General features: G+C 41.2%; 1 protein-coding gene across 1 annotated transcript in view; it reads left to right on the plus strand.

Moving 5' to 3' along the window:
* Nucleotides 1–25,252, plus strand: part of LRRC27 (leucine rich repeat containing 27) — a gene marked incomplete at its 5' end in the record, with an annotated part of 38,228 nt that overhangs the window by 11,243 nt on the left and 1,733 nt on the right. The window contains 5 exons of the mRNA XM_081328585.1: nucleotides 998–1,150; nucleotides 4,902–5,024; nucleotides 12,296–12,536; nucleotides 20,406–20,537; nucleotides 21,673–21,772. Of these exons, the coding sequence (XP_081184711.1) occupies nucleotides 998–1,150; nucleotides 4,902–5,024; nucleotides 12,296–12,536; nucleotides 20,406–20,537; nucleotides 21,673–21,772 (749 nt within the window). The remainder of the gene's footprint in view (nucleotides 1–997; nucleotides 1,151–4,901; nucleotides 5,025–12,295; nucleotides 12,537–20,405; nucleotides 20,538–21,672; nucleotides 21,773–25,252) is intronic.

Below are 25,252 nucleotides of genomic sequence, written 5' to 3' on the forward strand. Positions count from 1 at the left end.
GTCATACCTGGAAGCAGATTGGCAACCAGTACAGTTCAGAGAAAAGTGGCTATCACAAGAGCATACTAAGGCAAGCTCATGACTGCATTCTGGCCAGCTGAAGCTTCTGAATGGTCTTCAAGGGCCGCCTCATATAGAGCATATTGCAGTTGTCAAGCCTCGAGGGATCTAGGCTAGGGCATGAATGGCCATCTGAAAGCCACTCCTCCCAATCTAGAAAAGGGCACAATTGATGCACCTGAGGTAGCTGAACAAAGGTTCACTTAGCCACAGCTGCCATCTGCTCTTTGAACAGGAGTTATGAATTCAAGAGGACTCCCAGATTACACACCCCATCCTGGTATTTGAATGGAAATTAATCAGATCCAGAATATTTTAATATCAACAACTACTCGATCTTAGTAGGATTCAGTTGGAGTTGGTTTTTCCCTATCCAGGCCTTTTGCAGAACTTCATACTATATACCAGTTCTGCCTTTTCCTGAGTTGGAAGGCTCTCCTGATAGTCATTCATGCCCTGGCCAATCTCCAGGTGGATTGTAGTAGCATGGTCTACATGAAACTTCCCTTGAAAAGTATCTGGAAGCTTTAGCTGATACAAAATGCAGCAGCGTGGGCAGTGATGGGCGCCCCTAGAATGGCATATATCACATCTCTGCTCTATGAGCTACATTAGTTGCCATATACGGCTTGGGATCTGGGTTTCTTCAAGACTGCCTATTCCAGGTAAAATCTGTGTGCACGGTATGCAAAACAAATGGTAAACAAATGAAATAAATAGAGAATTTTTGCTGAGGTCCTCATCTACTGCCATTTTCTCTGAAGCTTTGGCTGTTACACAGCAGCCTGCCCATTGAGGCAAGTGGGAGGCCTTCCTTCATACACTTCCACAAACAAGTCTTATTGTTTCTAAGTAATATTTACTTAAGTAGTAATAGGGAGAGCTTTCTTTTCTGAAACATTTTAACATTGCATCTTTGGTTTTCTTCTTTTGGCAGGTAAGGTAGTTTCACTTACAGCCTTAAATCTCAGGCATTGTCCTCTGGAATTTCCCCCTCTCGAAGTGGTACAGAAGGGTCTGGCATTCATTTTATGCTTCCTCCGAAAGAACTATAATGAAAATATTGAGTATGCAGAGTCTATTTCTCCAGGTACAGTAATATTTTAATACATCTTCTTGAAATAACTGTATTAACCTAATTAACTAAAATGGATTTGAGTTTTATACAGTTAAGGGATCAAGTGACCTGAAAATATTTATGGACTGTCTCTCCCATTGTTTTTGCTGAGCCCATCAAATCTTGCAGTAAAGGCCTGTTCCAGTTCCCCTCAAACCGTGGGATCTCTTTGGACCTAGAAGTTGTGCTTTCTCTGTGGGTCCGCTTGCTCTGCGTCCCTCTGGAGATCCAGAGGGTAACCAACCTGGGTAACCTTTTGTAAGGCTTTAAAGATGTGCCTGCGTTTCTAGATATTTGGGCCAGGAAATTAGCTGAGATTTGATGTTGAATTGGGTTTTGTGATTTAGGATTTAATGCTTTAACTTTGGGTATCACGAGTTATATGCTGTATTTATTGCTTTAATCCACTGTCCAGTCTCTCTGTTATGAAATGGATGGCCATATAAATAATTTAAATACATAATTGAATATTATTTCTATTTAAGGCACAAAATGTTAATATGCCTATTTTTATTGAAGAAGCTAAACAGGAGTCAGTTTAATAATACATTTGATGGGGAGAGAAGGAGGGAGAGGAGATAGGTCTGATTATATTGCTTTTGTTTGCTTTCTGTTTGGTTATTTCTGTTTTTTCATTGTAGTTCATTGAGATGTACGTTCTAAGAACCACGTGCCCCACTTCTGGAAAGTGTAGAACTTTTCAGTTGTCTTTGAGAACTACTAATCTAATTATACAGTATATAAGGCTTTTTGTGGTATATAGGTATAGCTGATCCCAAATAATATATCTAACATATTCTGCGTTGCGGTTCATAAATTACCTATTGTGCTTAAGCTCCTAATAAAGGCTCCATGCATATGGCATACAGTTATTTAGCTACTAAGACTCTGTGGTAGTTTTGGCAACTGCTCTTGGAGTGTTAATGGATTATATGATTAAACACAGCCATTTAAGTCCTTATTGACTGAAACTATTGTTCACGATTGATTGATTGAATGATTAATTGGCTAGGTGTCATCAAGTCAGTATCAACTCTAAATGTCATCCTTACCAGGTAAGCTCAGACAGGAAAAATACAGTAAAGTTAATTCTGCTTTACTGTAAAGCTGCAATAACAGAATCGTGCAAATATAATTCTCTTGTTATACTTTGGGTGGATTTATTTGATGATTCATTTTTTTCATGGCTACCTGGTATTTATTCTCAAGAGCCTTCTGCAACACCATAGTTCAAAAGCTTCATTAGTGTTTGTACCATGCTTCTTCAAAGTTCAACACTGTCATAGCATGTTTCAGCGAAAACTGTTGCCTGAACAATTCTGATCTTTGTAGGTATAGGCGCAGCCCAGAATCTGAATATCTTTTCCAAGATCTTTTTTGCTGTTTTACCAACTGCTGGTCTGCTATGTATTTCTTGATTGCTGCTTCCTTGTTACTAGTTGATCCTAAAGGCAGATGGTGTCTATCACTTCAATGTCTTTAATGTTGCAACTTTAATTCTAAGCCTGATTGCTGAACCTGTTGTTATTATTTTGGTCTTTTTAATATGTAATAATTTCATTTTGGGGGGTTTTTGATTTTACTACTACATTTTGCAGATCATTTGCATTTTCAGATATCAGAATAATGTCTTCAACATAGCTCAGGTTACTCATATTTGTTCTTCCAGTTTTAAAATAACATTTACCTTCTTCCAATATTGCTCAATATTTATTCCTTATAAAGGTTGAATATATAAGGGTGGGTATATAACCTTTTCTCATCTCTTTGCCAACCTGGAGCCAGTCTTTTACCATATTGTGCTCTCCAGACGTGTGCATCAATTTTGTGTGAGGAGAGTGAAATGTCTGATTCCTATTTTTCCAACCACGTTCCACATGACTGTTACATGACTGAAACAATCAAAGACCTTTCTGTAATCAACAAAACATATATTCACTTGTTTTTGTGATTCTTTGGCTTTCTCAACTATTCAGCATCCACTAGCAATAACTTTATGCCCTTAACTTACATTTATTTATTATAATTGTCTTATTAATTCGACTGTAGTTGATCATCTGAAAGAAAGCATTGTATTTTCACATCAAGGAAATAGAATTATGCAGTCTTCAGTACAAAGTAAGGATTTTTTTTAAAAAAAAGTTAATTCAGGGTCAAATATTCAGAGTGTTGTCTATAAAGTAATCAAGACAATATTGCAATAGCCTGCCTAATATTTAGGCTTACGGTAATTTATTTTATTGGTTCATGGTTCAGGTTTAGGTTTAACACAACCTGAATTCTTGCTTAAACTCTCAATAAATGACTAAAGGGTTCTTTTTTTATTACACAAGAAAAAAAATCAGGTGATTCTATCATGAAAACAGTGTAATAATTTGATTTTTGGAAGTAGGTAAAAGTAAAACAGTAGATGCATCCGGAGAGAAAAATAGTGTTTAACCCCTCCAATCCATAACTTTCTGAAGCAACAGTAAATAAGAAGAATAATGTAATCTATTATGAGATCTTTAAAGATCTGTACTTACATGTATTTGGATAAATAGGTATAGTAAATCCTTTTGAATGTAACATTTGTAGGGCATTGTGTACCAAATTTGCATCTAGATGTTAAGAAGAATTGGGGGAATTGGTTGGAACTGCCAGTTAAGTAGGGGTAGCAAACATTTTCTCTCTGATAGTATTCCTCTATACAGTATTTGAAGAATACTGTACATACTACAGCTTCTGTGCCAAGGGTCCCCAATCTCTGGTCCATGGACTGGCACCGGGCCGTGGCATGCCAGAAACCGGGCCGTGCAAACAAGCAAAGCCCCATCTGCGGGATGCAGACAGTACATGAAACCATGCCCCCTCTGGTCTGCAGATAAACCTCTTTCCACAGAACTGGTCCCTGGTGCTCAAAAGGTTGGGGACCTCTGTTCTATGCTGCTTGCTGACTATCCCCAAAATTCTAAACTCTACTTATCCAAGGCTTTGTAATTTTAGGGTAAGTCTTTATAAACAAATTAACTTTTTATCTGTACACAGTTGCCCTCTACATGTATAAGACAGCAAGAATGTCATGGAATGAATTTAGCAAGCACATTCAGTTATCCTTTCCATGCATAGCTTAATCACAGACAATAGTATACAAAGGACTTATTCCAGCACAACCATAAAGGACACAAAAATATGTATTGTGTAATACTATGCCATATCCACCATTTTATATATATATATATATATATATATATATATATATATATATATATATATATATATATATACACACACACACACACACACACACACACACACAGACACACCATGACAATTGATTATTTTCTATATTCACCCCATGCTTCTGTGTGGTATTTACATTTGGGATAGAGAGAATATATTCTGCTATTCATGAAACTCATACAGATTTTTACAAATAACGTAATATTTCTGTATCTTTTCGAAAAGAAATAAACTGGTCTTTATGTTATAGCGAACTTGCTTTACAGCATCAGTAATTCTATTCTTTAAAAAATATAGATGTGTTCTAAACAAACAACTGCATAATAAACATACTGTCCTTTTTTTTTAAAAAAAAAGCATGTGCTTTGCACAACTTTCCATGTGCCTCATTGGTATTTTATTGATCTTCAAAGGAGGATGTTCGTAAAAAGTTTGTACCAGATCATCCCATGTCAGCTTAGTTGTAACAAGCGCATGTACCTTGACATTCTGTATTTCACAGACTTGCCTTCTCCGCTAGAACAAGAAGCAAAGGCCATTGTTAGAGAATACAAGAAAAAATGTGACAGACCGCCTGACCGTAGGAAAGCTTTCAACGCTTTGTGGAAACAGATGAGCCTCTTTAGTGAGTTTAGTGGAGCACTTGAATTGGAAGGCAACATATTTTGATACTACTCTTTTGAATATACTGTATTTCTTAATCTAGATCATATAGGGGTTGAGTTCAAATATTCTCCTAAAAACTATGATTTAGACTACATGGCTGTATCACAAGCTCATTTTTTCAAGCTCCAATTCCCTCCTAAACTTGAAACAATAAAATTTGCCATTGCATCTAAGTAAAGAAAGTTACAGTAAACTGTTACCTGAAAAACCAGAATTTAAAATTAAGCTAATGAAGTGGTTAATGAAAGTTTTGCCCATTTGGGACTAGAAAATGAGTAATGAAATTGGAATATGAAGAAGGCTAAAGGGGCTATCAGTTGACAGCCTTGATAGCTACCAATCATAATAGCAACGTGCCAGTTTGGTCTAAGCAGGGGTGTCAAACTCGCAACGTCACGTGGTGGGTTGCGACGTATTGCGACTTTTTCCCCATTGCTGGCAATGGGGTGTGCGCGATTTCGCCATGACGCATCCGTCCTGCGGGCCAGCAGTTTGACACCCCTGGTCTAGAGGTTAAGGCATCAGGCTAGAAATCAGCAAACTTGTGAATTCTAGTTCTGCTTTAGGCATGAAAGTTGGCTGGGTGACTTTGGGCCAATCACACTCTCAGCCCAACTTACGTCACAGGATTGTTGTCAGGAAAATTGGAGGAAGAGGGAGTATTTAGTAGTATGTTCACCGCCTTGAGATATTTATAAAACTAATAAAGATGGGATAAAAATAAATAACCTAGCTAGAGTATAATGCCTAAATCAGTTCAGTGTGGGAAAATATTGTCCATCACATATATATAAATATATAGCAGATCCAATAATAACATTACAGATTAGCCCTTGAAGACTATTCAGATTCATTTTGTGCAGTTAAAAAGCCATTTGCTGGGTATTGTCCCCAAATGCCTTCCTTTATCCCAACCAAACAATTTCTTGGAGAAATCAGTAATCAAATTATAATATTAAATTCCTACAGAAATAGTATGTGTAGTACAAAAATATTTTGTATATTGTAGTATTTCTAGTTTGATGGAATTCTCTGCTTTTAACTAGTTTATTTCAAACAGTCTTTAATTCCTTCTTTTATATTTTTTTCCCCTACAACTCTGGATGCTGTTTATTTTGTTGGAATAACAATCTTCCTCTATCATAGTAAAAAGAACTAAAATCCCTGGACTTAAAATACTGACGTTCCTTCCCAAGAGGTAAAAACAGTACTGAATCTTTGTTACTGGATCAGAATTAGTAATAATTTAACCCCTGTGGTTTCAAATATTTTTAGACCCTGACAATTCATTTTTCACAAATGACATAATTATTTTTTAATTTTGTGATTTATAGATTTAATTCGGTTTAAACCCAGAAGCGCTCGAAGAATCAGTAGTGTGCCCAGTAAAGGTAGCACTTAAGAAAATATCTTATTTTTAATTAAGTTTAAAATTATGTTCAGCTAATTAAGATGTATATAACTGATATATGTGATTCTTTTTCCAAGTCAGAAGCACATAAGAAATCCTTGTTTAAAGATAATTTCTTTAAAAAAAATTCAATGTGAAATATGCCGTATTTTGTGTGTCATGTTGTCTATTATAGAATAACACCAACAAAAAGATTAGCAGAAAGCATAACAACCATTTTGGCTTGATTTAATACTTCCTGTTGTGCTTCATATAGCACACTTTTAAAACAGTTTATACCAGATTGCAATATCAGATATGATTTAGCAGTAGTAATAAGGTAATGTAATGCTAATAACTCTGACTAATCTATTTGCCAATCTAACTATATAGTATTGCCTCTTAAACTTACAGCACTTAAACAAAAGTGTTTGACATAGGAAACAGAACGGATTGAAATGAATGCTCAAACTAGTGTTCTGAATATTCTTTGTTGAATTCTTTTTCATTGCTGTTGGATTTGTTTTTTTAAATTTAAAACACATAATACTAAAGATTTATGCCATGACTCTAGAACTGTAGAGCAAAAATAGTAATATACTATTATATATGCTTTTGCCACCAAAAATATCATTTTTGGAAACTGGAGCTTTGAAAATGCTGTGAAAATAAGGAAAAGTTATTCACTAGTTTTAAAAATGTATAATTTTCAGCTTTTTTGCCTAATGTATATTATAGAGGTTTATAATATTTATTACTATCTTAACAGTTTGTCAAATATCAGAAAGTAAAAAAATAGTTAGGCATTATTAACATGCTGTAATAGTAATCTTTTGTAACATTTGTTTTCAAAACTGTTGTATTTCTGAAAATCTTGTATTTGATGGCTACATGTTCATAAAACATAAGCACAGCTATTTGTATAAAAATAAATTGTACCTTCAAATTCTCAGTAGAATTCTTTGACATTGTTTTATTTGATATACATGATTTTTTTGGTGTGATATTTTATTTAGCTTGGAATTTAGATCAGGAAAATGGCACAGATACTGGACGTCTCTTCCAGCATTACTTTTCCTAACTTCAAAGCACCTGAGAAAATGGGAAATGCTGATTGCCAACCTTTTCTATAAATTACCTGGACTATTTCAGAAGCAACGTTTCCGATACTACGACTCAAAGTTTTCCCATCTTTTCCTTCTTAATTTTTTTTTGTATGAAGAAAAAAACACCTGCAGTAATAGTGGGAAAATATGGGAGGATTGCTAGGGGGAAAAACATTATAATATTTCCTAAATGTAATGAAATTTTACCCTGAAAGAAAATTTGGAAATATGCTGGGAATAGCTAATTCAATAAACAAGGCTATTAAAGACCAAAGTCACAAACGTTATGAAGAATAGGGGCTATGTAAGGTCAAATTCTTATTTTACCTTGTATATGAACAGATACTCATAAATGAATAAAAATTACCCAGCAGAGTGATTAGAGGCTAATTAGAGTGAAACCAATGCATGAGTACTTCCAGCCTTAAGGACATTTTATACTGTAAGCAGGAAAAATTCAACTTCAGGCCAAATGTTTTAGGTGATATTCACTAGTTCTGCTGAGTATGTTGACCTTTTATTTGATGTATATTTTCTCAGGCTTTTCTTCATTTTGTTAATTGTTCACAGCAGTTTCTTATGTTTATACGTGCCGCTCCAGAAATTTCCATTGGACATAACAGGGTATAATCATGCGTGTAAAATTAAGGATATGGTGTTAGGCTAGAAACCGGGAGTCTGTGAGGTCTAGTTCTATCTTAAGGCACAAAGTCAGCTGGGTGATTTTGGGCCAGTGAGTCTCTTAGGCCTAGGAAGAAAGCAACGGCAAACCATATAAAAAAGAAAAAGAAACATTATCCAAAAAAACCTTGCCAAAAAAAACTGCAGTGACTTGTCCAGGCCGTTGCCAGGAGTCAAAAAGTGACTTGAAGGCACAAATGTGTGCACACTCATGCACACAGTTTAGCATTTGCCTTTTAAGGGTAAGTAAAAGAATAAGCTTATTGCTCCAGTCTTCTAACAGATCCGTCTGCAGATCTTTGTACCAGAAAGTGCAAACTATAGCAAATCTTATCTTTAATCACTGCCTTCTAGAAAGGCACAGAACAGCACAGTTAGCATAGCCTTTAAGATCTACTGTACGACTGCCTCTTTCCTTTCTAAACCTTTTCTAATACCCTAATGCCAAAAATTGCCAATCAGAGCTATAGGGCTATAATTTCTTATTATATATCCTATAGATATCTCCTAACAGGCTTTGTTCATAGTCCAGATGGCTTTTGAGCCCAGTTTCAGATTCCTGTTTTGGGGTGAATGCATGTTTATGTATATAAAGTTTATGTATTTAAAGGCTACTATAGCAGAAACATATGTGCTTCAGTCTATTCCCAAGTTACGTGGGGAATTTGCTGTGTGCCTTACGTGCATTTTGTAGAATCCAAATTGTAGTCCAGTGTTTCTTCATATGGGTTATATGATTTATTAGTACAGCAGTTAAGGAAAATATATGGTTTCTCCGAGTCAGGGAGATCCCAAGTTTGTGAAATTAAATAGACATTATTTTATAAAAAAGCTCCAGTCTAATTATCTGAGAGTCAAGGGACTAAAGGAAGATTTGGAAGAAGCTAGGCATCCCTGAAAAGATGAAGCTATTTCCCGATTGCCAGCTCTGCCTAGTTTTTATTTCCCACATAAAGTATTTTGTTGAGTCTATCTGTAAAAGAACACTATCGATAGGCCTCAGTTTATGACCACAAGTGGGACAAGAACTTCCTTTGCTAAGCAAGATAGTTAAGTGAGCCATTCCCAATTTTATTACCCTTTTTTGGCCAAGGTTGTTAAGCAAATCACTGTACTTGTTAAGTGAATCATGTGGTTGTTAAGCCAACCCAGCTTCCCCCGTTGATTTTGCCTATTTTTTTTAAATTCCATTTATATCCCGCCCTTCTCCGAAATCTCAGGGCGGCTTACAAGCTTAGCAGTAGCCTTCATTTTATGTATATTGGAAGAGGCCAGCTGGGAAGCTAGCAAATGACAACCACATAACCCCCCGGACACTCAAGCCACCTGAATTTGGATCATGTGATTGTGGTGATGTGACAGTCCTCAGTGCAAGTACCGGTTTTAAGTCCCTTTTCTCAATGCTGTTGTAACTTCAAAAGTTTGCTACCTGAATGGTTGTAAGTCGAGGATTACCTGTAATCCCATAACTAGACCCCACAAACAACTTATAGCAAGCACATTGCATGCAATTCAGTATTTGCTGGGTGTATGGCTTCAACTTAGAAGTATTTTATAACATAGACCAAAACTAAGATATTAAATGCCACTCAGAACAGAGATTCAGTAGAGCTGAGGTTGCCTTGGCTACATTGACTTGCTGTGCAACAAGTTACATAGGACAGAAATAGTGTATCAACTTGGTTTTTGTATCTGTAAACCCAAGATCATCCAAGGACACAGGAGAGTAAAGCACATTTGGTCAGTTAGCCAATAAAGTACACTGGGGCATAGAATGGCACCCTGCATCAGTTTTCTAGCTTCAGTTAGTTACCCAGGCATTAATCCTCAAGAAAATCCTCAACAAAACACACATCAGGATTCACATCTACTCGACAGGATTTCTTGCCAGGGCCCTTATATTAACAAAATTATGCGACTGATAGAAAAGATTCCCCACTCTAGCATTTTTATGGACACTTCAAAAAAGTGTAACAGGGATTGTCTTTTGTATCAAATCAAATTAGCTGTGTAACATATAGGTAGTCCTCAACAACAGTTCATTTAGTGACTATTCAAAGTTACAACAGCCCTGAAAAAGGTGACTTACGACCGTTTTTCACACTTAGGATGGTTGCAGCATCTCCCATGGTCAAGTGATAAAAATTCAGATTCTTGGCAACTGATTCATATTTATGACAGTCGCAGAGTCCTGGGTTCATGTGACCCCCCCTTTTGTGACCTATTGGCAAGTACAGTCAATGGGGAAGCCAGATTCACTTAACAACTGTGGCAAGAAAGGTTGTAAAGGGCAACACTCGCTTAACGACCGTCTTGCTTAGCAACAGAAATTTTGGGCTGAATTGTGGTCATAAGTCAAGAACTACCTGCATAAGAAGAATATGTTTCAACAGAATTTAAAATTCTTTAGATGTATCATCCTTATTCCAACTATAGCAAAAGATGTCATACTTGCTAATAATACAATAGTATTTGAAATCGATCTTAAGATTAGATAACATACTGTAGATCAGGGCTTTTTAACCTTTTCACCCACTGTACCACTTTTAGGATATGGCAACATCCGAGTACCACGTTGCCTAGCAAGGTGTCAAAAACTTGATGACCCCCCCAAAAAAGGAAAAATGTGATGGAAGTACAGGTAGTCCTTGACTTACAACAGTTCGCTTAGTGATTGTTCGAAGTTACAGTGGCACTGAAAAAAGTGCCCCCCCAAGCCACAGCCGAGCAAGACACCTGCCTGCCTGCCCGGCGGTGCTCTTCCTCCTGTCCGAGTTTTTCATTGTGAGCATTTCTGTTGAGGATTGGCAGCAGGGGTGGGGTGGGTGTTTGGTTTTTATTCCCCCCCCCCGTCTGCTGGGTGGTTGCAGCAGGTTTTGGTCACTTCACATGACCCTGGGACGCTGTGACCATCATAAACATGAATCAGTTGCCAAGCATCTGAATGTAATTCACAAGACCCTGGAGATGCTGCAACATTCCAGCTGATTGGCGCTTCTTCTGGGCTCAGAAGTGCCAGGATCAGCACTGAGCTCCAGCTGGAGCCTGGCACTGATCCTGGCACTTCCACTGAGCCCTGACAACACCGAAGAAGCACTGATCCTGGCGCTTCCGCTGAGCCCTGACAGCCCTGCAGCTCCAGCCAACCTCTCGCTCAGACTTGTGCAGTGCTGCCACCGGTTCAGCTCATTCCCCTCCCCCGCTACCACTTTTCTAGGATGGTCGCGTACCACCTGCCAGGTGCCAATGTACCACAGGTGGTACCCGTAGCACTGGTTGAAAAGCCCTGCTGTAGATATCTAGGGCCTTCTCCTGGATTCCCAACAGATTCTGAAATCTAAGGAGAGAAGAACATTAGAAATCATATCTACCTTATTAGTTGTAATCCAGACTTATAGGATGCAGAGCGATAGAGCAGTCCTAATTTTAAGAAAAAGTAGAATATGAGTTTTTTTGAGAATTCCATTATTTCATTAATATAATTACTAGAAGCATAAAAGGACAAATCGGACCACTAGATTTTAAAGTGGGGGTAAACAAACTGTCAGTACTTGGAGGTTAATTTTTTAATATTCATATTTTGGGGAACAGTCAAAGATATGATGTTATGCAGTGACATAAAAGAAGTGGTCAGAAATAATGGCTTTGAGGTTTGGCTTCTTTTAGTTTAGTTTCGATTTGTTTAAAAATGCTTAAATATTTTTTCCTATGAAAAGTGAAGGAAAAAACATCAAAATCTGACAATTCAGGTTTTTTTTCACTGGGGTAATATAGGGATTCTGAGCACATTTGTATCATAACCTTGCTGATGTGTAAATCAAAATGATTGAGTATTTTATTTTCATTCTCTGCACTACTGAACTGAGGGTTTAGTGACGTTTCTGTTTCCTTTTTTCCTTTTTTTGGATGATTATTGCATTAGAATAAAGAAGGGAGAGATTGTAAACAAGTATTTCTAAATCAAAAGGAACAAAAAAAATAACTGTCTTGCTATTTTGCGTTCACAATTGATTCCATAGATGTGTGTAAAACAACCTTCTTTTATTTTAATAGAAATGCCTCCTGTTGAAAAATTAAATTTGGCAGACCTCATGAAATCCAGTTTGGATTTGTCAGACGGATGGCCTAACGAGGAGGAAATGATACGATTTAAGAAGCTAAGGGATGAACTTATCGAAGATGAAAGACAAGAGTATCCTGAAGACAAAATAGTAACCAATGAATCCATGCCTACATTAAGGAGAACCAGGACAAAGGAAAGCATCTCTCGTAAATCATCGATACTTTCATCAAGGTAATAAAACATATAAGCCAGCTTATGTTTTTATATTCTTTATGGTAGCTCACAGTTTGCATTCTAATGTAAATTATATGTTACTGCACTATGTTAAGTTCCAAAAATGCATGATAAATAGTAGGCATCTAGAAAACTCAAGGGGAATTTAGAAGCTTTTCTTTTTAAAGCCACAATAGCCATAAAAGAATTTTAAAATTTCCATAACCATTATATATTACTGTAATCACTGTAAGAAAAAAATAATTTAAAAAGGGTAACAGTCTTCCAGGTATCAACATTCCTACTCTGAATCAACCATTAAAATACTTGCAGGTGAGTTCTTGCTGCTTTTTCAGAGATTTTTAATATCTTGATGCAATGCTTCTCCCAGTGCTTCTAGTGATAATCCTTATAAATGGCTAAAAAAATAGATGGCTGTGCATCTATATAAATAACTATATGAGTAATAGGAATTGGTGGGAAATTCTGGGCAGAAACAGGACCAGTTACAATGTTCCGTGGACATGTGACCACAATTTGCAAATTCTTCTTGCAAGTTTCTGGGGAAAAAATGTATATCCAGGAAAATGGATTCATTTAACAACCCCATGATTTCTTCAACCATGATGACTCATTTTATGACCAGCATAAGAACAGCTGTCAAATTGAGTCTAGCCATGTGCTTCCTTGACTTACAAACACCCTGATTATGACTGCAATTCCAGACTCCATTCATAATGGTAAGTCAAGGAGTACCTGCATTTAGGTGAAGCAAAGGGCCAATTAAGATTGCCTGTACAATTTCACGTGTACTATACTTCTGTACATTTATTTAACTCCAAAATAGTTAACAATCCTTTTCAGAAGCAATACTTTTCCACAACAAATATAACCAATCAGGAGTATATTTTAAAGGTAGAGTTAAAATCCAAATAAGATTAAAGACATGGTCAGTTATCTAGAATTTATAATAACAGATGGTTCCAGATTAGTGTCCCTATCAGTGTTTTGCAGCAAAGCTAATGAAATAAGTGGAGCGTTGCTTCTTAAGGACTCACAAATATATTTTCTCATAATAAGCTTTAGTGGACCATGAACTATAAAAATGTTCATGATAATAAATCATACAGTTTTTAAAGTGACATAGAACATGTGAATTGGAATCTAAAGCCAGGAACAAATGAAGCCCTTAAGATGTACTTAGACAATTAATTCGCTCAAAGTGATTCCCATTATAAAGTCTTTCATTTAGATAGCTACCAGCTCCTAATGCTGGTTTTGAAACATGACTCTAATGAGGATAGAAGTTTGCAACTGATTTTTCAATAGAAGCTCATATCTCATATATAAAGTATTTTTGAAAATGCTGAAAATGGAGTAATTTTCTAAGTCCTTGCTTTGGCATTTAAATCTAAACAAATCCAAAAGCAACATTATAAATGTTATGAGATCTTATGATTTCAATTACGTCACTCTGTTCTCCAAGCAAATGGGAAATGACATCCCCTTGGTTGAAGCATGCAATCTTCTGTTTTTTTTTTTGTTTTTTTTTTTTGCCGGCTCCGAAGATGGCGGACGCGCTGGGGAGAGCTCCGTAGCCCCCAACAGTAAGGCGTCCCCCCAGGAGCCCCCCAGGGACGTCAATGGACCCCTGGGGTGGGGCAAGAATTTCGGGCAAATGAGCTGGGTAATTATGCCGCCCGCTGCCTCCCGAAACAACTGCAGGGGTGCCAGGACATCCCTGCCCCGCCGCCTGGGCCGCTGGCGACCGTTATAAACGGAGCCAGCACCCCCCGCCCTGCCTCTGCCGCTTGTCAACTGCCGAGCAAGGGCGGCGCCTCCGCCGATCAGCTGTGCGGCGGAGGCCCCGGCGGAAGGATGGCAGCGGCTGCGGCGACGATTTTCAAGCCCCCAGGCTGGTCGTTGATCCAGGGAGCCTGGCAACGGCGATGGCGGTGGCGGCGGGGCGTCTCCAGGCCCCCCCCTGGCCATCCAGGAGGGGCCGGAGGCTCTGCTCTGCCCCGGCCCCCCCACCGGCTCCCGGGTGACGGCGGCGTCTCCAGGTTATCAGCGGAGACGCCGCGGACCAGCTGGACCAGCTGGGTGGCGGAGGCGGAGGCATCGGCGGCGCCGGAGGTGAGAGACCCGCCCCTGGACCACGACAGCCGTCGCGGCCATCCAGGAGGGGCCGGAGGCTCTGCTCTGCCCCGGCCCCCTGACCGGCTCCCGGGGACGGCGGCGTCTCCGGACTATCGACGGAGACGCCGCGGACCAGCTGGACCAGCTGGGTGGCGGAGGCGGCGGCATCGGCGTCGAGAGGCCCGCCCCTGGACCACGACAGCCCTGGACCACGGCAGCCCTCGCAGCCATACAGGAGGGGCCGAAGGCTCTGCTCTGCCCCTGACCGGCTCCCGGGTGGCGGCGGCATCTTCGGCAGTAAGAGCCCAGCGAGCCCTGGTCTGCGGTCTCCTCCAATGCCGATCACCGGGCAAGGGCGGCGTCTCCGCAGATCAGCTGTGCGGCGGAGGCGCCGGCAACGAAACCAACAGCAGCAGCAACGGGCAGCGGCGGCGTCTCCGAGGATCAGAGGAGGCGCCGCGTATCAGCTGGGCGGTGGAAGAGGCGGCAGCGAAGACGGCCGCGGCCGGGACTGCTTCTCCAGGCCTAGTCGTTCGCCACCCAGGGGCCTTGACAGCGGCGGTAGCACTGATGGCGTGGCATCTTCGACCCGCCCCCTGTACCGCTACGGCCGTTGCAACAATCCTCAAGGAGACGCCGCAGACCAGCTTTACAACGGTAGCGGCAGCAACGAAGACATGGGCGGTGAGGCAGCTGCTCTGGGCCCTGGTCGACCGTCCTCCGAGGGGCCTTGACAGAGGCCCTGACAGAGACGCTAGTAACAGCGGTGCGGCGTCTCGACCACCGTGGGCTGCCCCTGGACGGCGGTGCCTCCGAAAGATTCACACCAAAGGAGACGCTGGACAATGGAGGCGACGGCCCGAGCCACCTCCTCGAGACACCTTGATCGGAGACGGCAACACCAGGGGCATGACACCAGGGACTCCCGTACCTCTGGGAGGCCACGCTCTGGACGGTCCTCTACCAATAGGGGCCATGGAACTGCGGCCGGGAACAACGCCCAGAGGATCAGGGAGGGAACTGTTTGGGGCGGCTGAACCACCGGAGCTGACGCCAATTAATGGATCCCTCCATCCTGCCTTCTGCCCACTCTCACCCATCTTTGCCCATTCTCTCCCCACAGGACATAACGGGCCTGGGTGCTAGCCACAGTGGCAGAGTGGCTGGGCCTTACACCTGCTACCCCATAGAGGTGAGAGCTCTATGGGGTATGCCTCACCCAGAGTACGTTCTGGACCACCTCCGGAAGCAGAGACACAACCCATCGTGAGAGGATGAGGATGGGCCTGCTTCTGGGGGTTCGCCCGGCCAAGTGGCAGTGGCAGGGCGACGATCCAGATACGCACCTACCCGACTCGACCCTCCTGCAAATTCACCATCCAGGGGACAGCCTTCCCGGAACCACCTATGACTATGCTTGTTCAATACTCTAGCATAGCACTGCACGCCCTCAGGGGTTCCCTACTCTCCTGGGTGCGACCCGCCTGCATCACATCCAATCTTGATGACGGGCCCAACCACTGGGCCTCTGAGAGATGGCCGGGCAGGGTCAGGGGCCTCCAGCATAAGCCCAACAAGAGGCCCCTGATTAAGTTCTTAGTTAAGTTTTTTGTGGGGTTAGGGAGGGGGGAGGGAGGAGACTATGGTTGCGCGGGAAAGGCACGCCTTCCAGCCACCATAACGCATGCCAGGCCCACGGCCGTTCGCGACGGCGTACAACGAGGACCAGTCGCCGATAACACCCAGTGGCGTACTGACAAACGTCCCATCCCTAGGATGGTGGGGAATGGCAGAAGGTGCACAGACAGAGGGCCGTATCGTCACCGGGAGTGTCATCTCCGCTCTGTACAGGCGGTGAGACGCTCCGACCCTCTGTTCTCCCCCGGAGGACCCGGGAGCAAAGGTGCGCACCCTCCCATGCTAAGGCTGGTCTACCTGAATGCAAGGTCCGCAGCTAACAAAGCTCACCTCATTCGTGACCTAGTGGAGAGTGAGCATGCGGACCTGGCCTGCATCGCGGAAACCTGGCTGGGCCCAGAGGGGGGTGTTCCTCTGGTTGACCTCTGCCCGCCAGGTTTCCAGGTACTGCACCAGCCCCGGGCTCATGGGAGGGGCGGGGGAGTGGCAGTTATCATCAGGGAATCCCTTAGCCCGCGAGAGACCACCGTCCCTCAGATGGTCGGGTGTGAGTCTCTCCTACTGAGATTCGGCCCAGGGGCGCAGTTGGGTCTGCTGCTGGCGTACCTACCACCTAATCGTGCAGCGGTGGCCCTACCCGAGCTACTCGATATCCTCTCAGGGTTGGTGGTTGAATTCCCAAGACTCATGGTCTTGGGCGACTTTAATCTACCGTCCCTGGGAGGATCGTCCGAACTGGCTCGGGAGTTCATGGCTTCCATGACGGCCATGGACCTGTTGCAAATAATTTCTGGGCCGACTCATGAGAGAGGCCACAACCCAGACTTGGTGTTCTTGTCTGGACGGTGGCGTGATGATGTCGGTGGGGGTGCCACAACTATTACGCCCCTGTCATGGACCGATCACCACCTCCTGCGGCTAGACTTCCCCCTTGCCACCCCCCACCGTGGGTGCACGGTGCCAGTCAGATGGTACCGCCCTAGGCGCCTAATGGACCCTGATAAGTTCCAGGCAGCGCTTAGGGACTCGCATGCACCCCCTGCTCACAGCTCGGCGGAAGCCTTAGTGGAAGCCTGGGAAAAGGCAGCCACGGAGGCTCTGGACCGAGTTGTACCCTTGCGGCCTCTGACCCGGCGCAGATCCCAGCGAGCCCCATGGTTCACCGAGGAGCTCCGGGAGATGAAGCGTCGGAGACGGGGCCTAGAGAGCCGTTGGAGGTCCAGTCGATCCGAATCCGACCGATTGCGACTAAGAATCCTCACCAGGTCTTATCTCGCTGCGATAAGGGTGGCAAAATCCAACTACTTTTCCACCCTCATCGCGTCCGCAGATAATCGCCCGGCTGCCTTGTTCAGGGTGACTCGCTCCCTATTAAACCAAGAGGTGAGGGAGGAACCCTTGCAGGGTCGAGCCGAGGAATTTGGTCAATATCTGCTGGATAAAATCGCTCGGATTCGAACTGGTCTGGACTCCAACTGGGCTGAGATGGAAGAACAAGACATGGACAGTCTTGTCGACGTCATCTGGGAAGAATTTGATCCTGTAACTCCTAAGGAAGTGGACAGGATTATGAGAAGGTTGAGCTCCTCCACATGCTTACTGGACCCGTGCCCTTCCTGGCTGGCCTATGCAGCTCGAGAGGCGACACGAGGCTGGTTCCTTGCGGTCATCTCTGCTTCTCTGAGTGAGGGTCACTTCCCCACCGCCTTGAAGGAGGCGGTGGTGAGACCTCTCCTCAAGAAGCCCACCTTGGACCCATCCTCTTTGAATAACTTTCGTCCAGTCTCCAATCTTCGCTTCCTTGCGAAGGTTGTTGAGAGCGTGGTGGCGCACCAACTTCCTCAGATCCTGGATGAAGCGGTTTATCTAGACCCGTACCAATCGGGTTTCAGGCCGGGCTACAGCACGGAGACGGCATTGGTCGCTCTGATGAATGATCTCTGGAGAGCCCGGGACAGGGGCCATTCCTCTGTCCTAGTCTTATTAGACCTCTCGGCGGCTTTCGATACCATCGACCATGGTATCTTGCTGCGACGCCTCAGGGGACTGGGAGTGGGAGGCACGGTTCTGCGTTGGTTCTCCTCCTTTCTCCAGGGTCGCTCGCAGTCGGTGCTGACAGGGGGACAGAGGTCGACCCCGAGGCCTCTCGCTTGCGGAGTCCCTCAGGGGTCGGTCCTCTCGCCTCTCCTGTTCAACATCTACATGAAACCGCTGGGTGAGATCATTCGCAGTTTTGGAGTAGGGTACCATCAGTATGCTGATGACACCCAGCTTTTTATCTCAACTCCTAACAATATCAGTGATGCCCTAGACGTGATGTCCCGCTGCCTGAAAGCGGTCCGGGAATGGATGGGGAGAAACAGGCTTCAACTGAACCCGGACAAGACTGAATGGCTGTACGTACCGGCAAGCCAGGAGATTCAGAACGTCCCACTGCTTAACATTGGGGACAAGTTACTTCCCCCTGTTGATAGGGCCCGCAACCTGGGTGTCCTCCTAGACTCGCAGCTCTCCCTGGAAGACCACATTGGAGCTGTGACCAAGGGGGCCTTCTCCCGGGTTCGACTAGTTCGCCAACTACGGCCTTATCTGGACCTGGATTCCTTACGTACAGTCACCCATGCCCTTGTGACATCTCGCCTAGACTATTGTAACGCTCTCTACATGGGGCTGCCCTTGAGATCCACTCGGAAGCTTCAACTGGTGCAAAGTGCGGCGGCACGGACACTCTTGGGAGCCTCCCGATACTCCCATATCACACCTCTCCTCCGTGCGCTGCACTGGCTTCCGGTTGCCTTCCGTGTGAAGTTCAAGGTGCTAACAATGACATTCAAAGCCCTACATGGCATGGGTCCGGACTACCTACGGGAGCACCTTCTGCCGATGTCAGCACCCCACCGTCCTGTGCGCTCCCACAGAGAGGGCCTCCTCAGGGTGCCACCGCTTAAGGAATGTCGGCTGGTGGCCCCCAGGGGGAGGGCATTCTCAGTGGGTGCGCCAGCCCTCTGGAACACCTTACCAACCGAAATCCGGATGGCCCCTGACCTCCGTACCTTCCGTCGCGACTTAAAAACTTTCCTGTTCCAGCAGGCTGGCCTGGCATGATAACGTTAATTGGGGTCCCAGTTTGTGTTCATTAGTGTTTCTTATTATTTTATTGTTCGGTCTGTATACCTTCCTTCCTCTGTACACCGCCCCGAGTCCCTCGGGAGAAGGGCGGTTTATAAAAACTAATAAATAAATAAATAAATAAATAAATAACCTAAAATTGTGGTTTGGACATCACTGAATTTGATGGCCTAGAGGCAGATAGAACATAGGAACTGATTTTTCTTCAAAGAAGGAGGTGGGAGATATGATGTAATGTTTTGTGTTACAGGATCAGTATATTAAGTAATGAATACATATTTTTGAATAAATGAGCATGTACAATACCTAAGATCTAATATGAATTAAAGAATTTCCATGTTAAGTTTGAAGACATTTAAGAACTCACCAATACCACACTTCCTAATATCTTTCTGTATTTTCTACCATTTTCATAAAAATCTAATTCTTAATTCCAATAAAAACACAACAGTTCGGTTCTAAATGTTCCACGAAAGATGATTTGGGCCCAAAGTTAGTCATGATTCAGTCCCTCTGAAGCCAATGAAGAATTCCCCCACAGTTTATAAAAAATCTAGGCAAAAACAAATGTTTAAGAGTAAATCACCCCAAAAACAAATAAACCCCCAAATTATGCTCAAACCAATTTTATTGTTTTAATATTTATATTACATATACAGTTTATTTCAATTTAACACAACCATGCTAAGAAACTATTTATAACCTTAAATTTCGGGGGGCGGGGGGAAATGCAAGAACAAATGTGAATTAAATCAAAACCAAACAGAAAAAGGATTATGGGAGTGATATATCTCTCAAGTCACTGTTTTGTGAAACTGATGTCTATCTGGAGCAGTAGGAATTTTGAAGTAGACTTTTTTTAAAAAAGCCTGAAGATAGTAGAAATGATTATAGAGATTTTTTTTGTTCAACTACTGTAATGTTCTGCATAGATTTTGATGACAAATATAATTGACTGAATTTAACAAGTCTGTTTCAAAGGGATAAAAAGAATCTGTTTCCTGCTGCTTCATCATACGATTTCATAATCCAGAGTAAGATGGCAGAGGAGTGCAGATTGGCAGCATTAAAAGAAATGAAGGAAAAACAAGCTTTAATTGAACAACGGAGAAAGTAAGTGTTATAATTATTTTCAACAATATATTATTAGTCTAAATAAGTCTACTAAATATGGGTTTTAGAAATCTAGAAGACCACTAGATGGTGGCAGAGTTTTTTTTCTATATTCTGACAATCATCAGAATTTTTACAGCCTAGATATGAAAGCCCTAATATAGAAGATGTTACTACTTGACAGAAAAACAAACTGTTTTTTTCATTTTAAAATGAATATATTACTATTTTATCCATCCAGCTTTGATTTGCTTTTTGTTGCAAGATTTATGGCACAGATAACAGGATCAGATTCATGATTTTGAATAAGTAAAGAAGAGGATTATTTTTAGTGGAAGAAAGCAGTAAACAGAAGAGAGATTGTTATGCACCTATTTTTCACTGCCATATTCAATCAGTTCCTTCATAACTGTTACTTTTTTCCCTATTACTCCAAGCCTGCATTTTTACAGTGTGCATAATGGGGTCAGTGAAAAACTAGCGTGTTAAACAAACTTTTGAACCAAATTTCCAGGTTAAGATCATACTCATTTAAAATAGGATGGCTGAAGTGTAGACAGTAATACTTCTATATCTATTGTTTCTCACCATAGTCTCTGAGCAATATTCCTATAATCTTAGTCCAGCATCTTTCCCACAGTTGAAGAATTTTAACTAAATTCATCTTGACTTTGAATGCACAAGAAAATATTAGACTTACATAGACTGACATTTTTGCTTTCATGTTTCATATTCAGTTTTGAGAGTTTAAACCAGATATGTACTTAATCTCACTGTTTTTGTGATTGCCAGGAAGCATCTGGCTTCTTCGAACACCACTGAAGCTTGAATAAGAGAGATTTAACCATTTTGGTTGTGTGAATAATCTCAAGCTGCTCTTAAATCCATATGTATACGAATATCCATGTATATACACTGCCTGTATTATGAGTTATATTTAGTATCTAGAAATAGAATCATTGGAGTTTTTTATTATGATTGTTCATCTACAAAAATATCATGCACACTTTGCTTGCACAAGAATAAAAATCCAGTGTGATTTTTAAAGTTTGGTGGTTTTTTGGAAAGTTAGTTCCAATATTTGACTATGTGGCTTACTAGTGAAATGTTAAATACTTTTAAAATCTTTTTGAAGAGATAAAGAAGTTCTTCAGAAATGGAGAAAACAGGCCAGGAAGATAAGAGAAAAGAAAGGAATCTTGTACGCATATTCACCCCAAAAAGGAAATACAATGGTATGTATCAGCATATGATTTTGTTGTGCAAAAACATGTTGGTTCTTATAATGAAATACTGATATTGAGGTTCTCTATACCATTGAGCTAAATGCTTTATACTGTATTTCATTGCAGTTATTTCCCCATAACTGAATTACATATCTAGGAGAAGACTTCTGGTGACCCAAATTAGAAGGACATTCATTAATCCTATGAAATGTGCCAGACCATTCTAGACCAACTATAGCCCCTTGTTTAAATTATACTTCCTTAATTATGTAAACAATTGTCGGTTGTAGGATAGCTGGTCATCTGATTTGGTCTTCATGTAGAAAATGGAAAAGATGCATTCTTGATTTTGATGGTTAGATATGGAGAATATCTTGAGAATATATAAAAGCTGAAAGGATAAAAAGTAGGATTTTGGCAAAGTTCTCAGGGATTAAGGCATCTCAGATACCCTAATAATCTCTTCAAGGTCCTAGCTATCTTTCTGTTCTTAATCTATTGAGTCATCGCCTCCAGAATGAATAATTTTTATTTCTGTGAAAATATATGGATCAATTTAATTTGATAGATCTTGTTTTAGAGCCTCTTGGGCAGACTGGTGTGAAAAGATCAGTTGGGTTAGATCTTGAGATCCATAACAAGAGTTTCCACCAAGGACACACACACTCGGAGAACGGCAGGTGACGGAGGCAGTGGTAAACATCAGCCTCTGATAAGGGCAATATGTTAACCCAATATATATTTATAGGTATTATGTTATTTGTATTTGAAAAGTTAGTGACTTTTTCTCAGAAAAATAGAATTTTAAATGTGTTTACATATGTTAAAATGTGAAAGTGCACATGTTCAGCATACACATGTTTAAAATCAAAGCTGAAAAAAATAGTCTTGGTTTTCTGTTTCTAACATATTAGTTTAATAATAAAAAATGGAACAGTAGAACAGATATGGAATTGCCTACAGGAGCTAACGCACTTATAGCAGCACAAAGTACATTTTCAGATCCTGCTGCCTCTTTTTTTCCTATCTGGGTTAATCATGTCTGTCTCTCTGTCTGTCTGTCTATCATATTTAATTGTCTTTTAACTTTTATATTTTGTATTGGTATGATTTTAAAATGCCCTGTAAACCGCCCTGAGTCCTTCGGGAAAGGGTGATATATAAATCTAATAAAATAAAATAAAATATAAATATTTATATGAATGCCTAACGCACAAAATGTGACTCAGGGCAGCCGACTACTTTGCCAATTAAGATACTTAACAGATTTACTTGAGGATCATAGCATCCTAGATCTAGAACTTAACTACTTGTTTATCTTGCTTAGCCCTCTCCACCAAGGTGTCCTATGTAGATCAGTCCCCGGTAAAATAACCTACATAGCAAACATTTTCTTCAACTTTATTTTAAATTATTACTATACAACCCCAGAACTTTGGAAGAAGTATGTGCAAATGTAAGTAAATACTTACATCAGCTCTTCACTGTGCAACAAGAACCCATGTGTGCTGTAGGTGTCAAAACATCCTGCACATAGCTATTCAAAAGCTGTGGCTGCCCAAGCTGTTTGGAGGCGTTGAAACAGAAGGGCTTTAATTTAAAATAGGATTGTTGATGGATGTCTCCTGAGATTTTGCTTCTGCCAAACTGAAGTAAATGTAGGCTGGATGTTAATAGTTAATCCAGAGAGAAAAATCTGTCATCATGGTCCCAAGAGACAAACTCTTGGTTTTGTAACCCTGTAAATAGAGCAAATCCCTCATTTAAAGAAGTAAAGTCTTCTTCTACTCCTGGGTGATCATGTGGATGGACCATGAAGTTGTCTTTGATAACAACAGTATTGACATTGAATGACTAACAGTCATTAACATTGATGATGTTACCTAGTTGGGTAATAAAACATCTGCAAGCAAGCAATTAAGCTCAGAGACATCAAGGATTCCACAGTTCAGTCCTGAGCTACATATATTCTCTTCTACTAGAACTTTGTTACTTGGATAGATAACCACCTGAAAAATCACTGAACAAAGTTTTAGTAGAAGAGAATATATGTAGCTCAGGAATGAACTGTGGAATCCTTGATGTCTCTGAGCTTAATTGCTTGCTTGCAGATGTTTTATTACCCAACTAGGTAATATCATCAGTGTTAGTGCCTGTTAGGTTTGCTCCCCGTGGAACATTAACACTGATGATGTTACCTAGTTAGGTAATGTCTGCAAGCAAACAACCAAGCTCAGAGATCACCAAGGACTTCACAAATAACAATATGGTCCAACTCTGTTTAGCTTTACCAATGTAATTAGGTGATGCCACTTGCTGCAACACTATCTATTATAATTTAACAAAACAATCAGTGAGCGGTCATTGGGACAGGTAGAGCTGGATATGTGAGTCATGCTTCTAGACTCAAAAGAATGGCATGTATCTGTCTTTCATTTTTATTTTTTTTTAATATTTTAAGGCATGGGACTGGGCCGTTAGATGATCATTTCATTGATTATTATTTTTTTTCAGTACAGTATTTTCCCCCCAAGTACCGGTAATTGAGCATTCATTATTTAAATGAAGCTATTTAAGTGAAGTTAAAATGAAAAACTATGCAAGCGTAGACTTTTCTAAAAAAAGGGGGGGGGCTATTAATCACAATTGTTTGTTCGTGATAGTGCTTTTAGACAGGTATTTTGACATCCCTTTCTTAGCCATCCATCAGAAATTGGTTTAGACTTCATGCTCAACTATGACTTGCTTATCACCTGCCCAGTTTCAATATCTTCAAACAACACTATAGCTTTAAAAGAACTGCAAAACGGAGAGGGAACAATTAGAGACCTGACTGAATCTGAAAACCTTATATATTTTTTTCAGCATTTGCCAGGTCTTGCTTATAAATTGCTGATAAATACGTAACTCAGAAACTGCACATGTTAAAGATTGTATGATTAAGATAGAGAATTTAAATTCAATTGATGTGCAATAATGGGAATTTTAATGCAAGAAAAGCATTCAGTTCACACCATATAGTAGAGTTTATTTATTTTATTTATTTTTATTTTAATTCCATTTATATCCCGCCCTTCTCCGAAGACTCAGGGCGGCTTACAAGCTTAGCAGTAGCCTTCATTCTATGTATATGCCTGCTTATTAGGGCTTTCACACACACCCCAAGCGGCATTATTACAAAGTCAGCTTAATTGCCCCCAACAATCTGGGTCCTCATTTTACCTACCTCGGAAGGATGGAAGGCTGAGTCAACCTTGAGCCTGGTGGGATGCGAACCTGCACTAATTGCAGGCAGCTGGTGTTACTTAAGGAGGCATTAGCCCACTGCTCCACCAGTTTTTTTAGAGAAAACTGGTATATTTTCATTGATTTTATTTTATTTTATTATTATTTTTTTGCAGTCCAGTATTTTTCTCCCAAGTACCGGTAATTGAGCATTCATTATTTAAATGAAACTATTTAAGTGAAGTTAAAATGAAAAACTATGCA

The sequence above is a fragment of the Vipera berus genome, assembly GCF_964194415.1.
Source record: "Vipera berus genome assembly, chromosome: 5".
NCBI lineage: Eukaryota > Metazoa > Chordata > Lepidosauria > Squamata > Viperidae > Vipera > Vipera berus.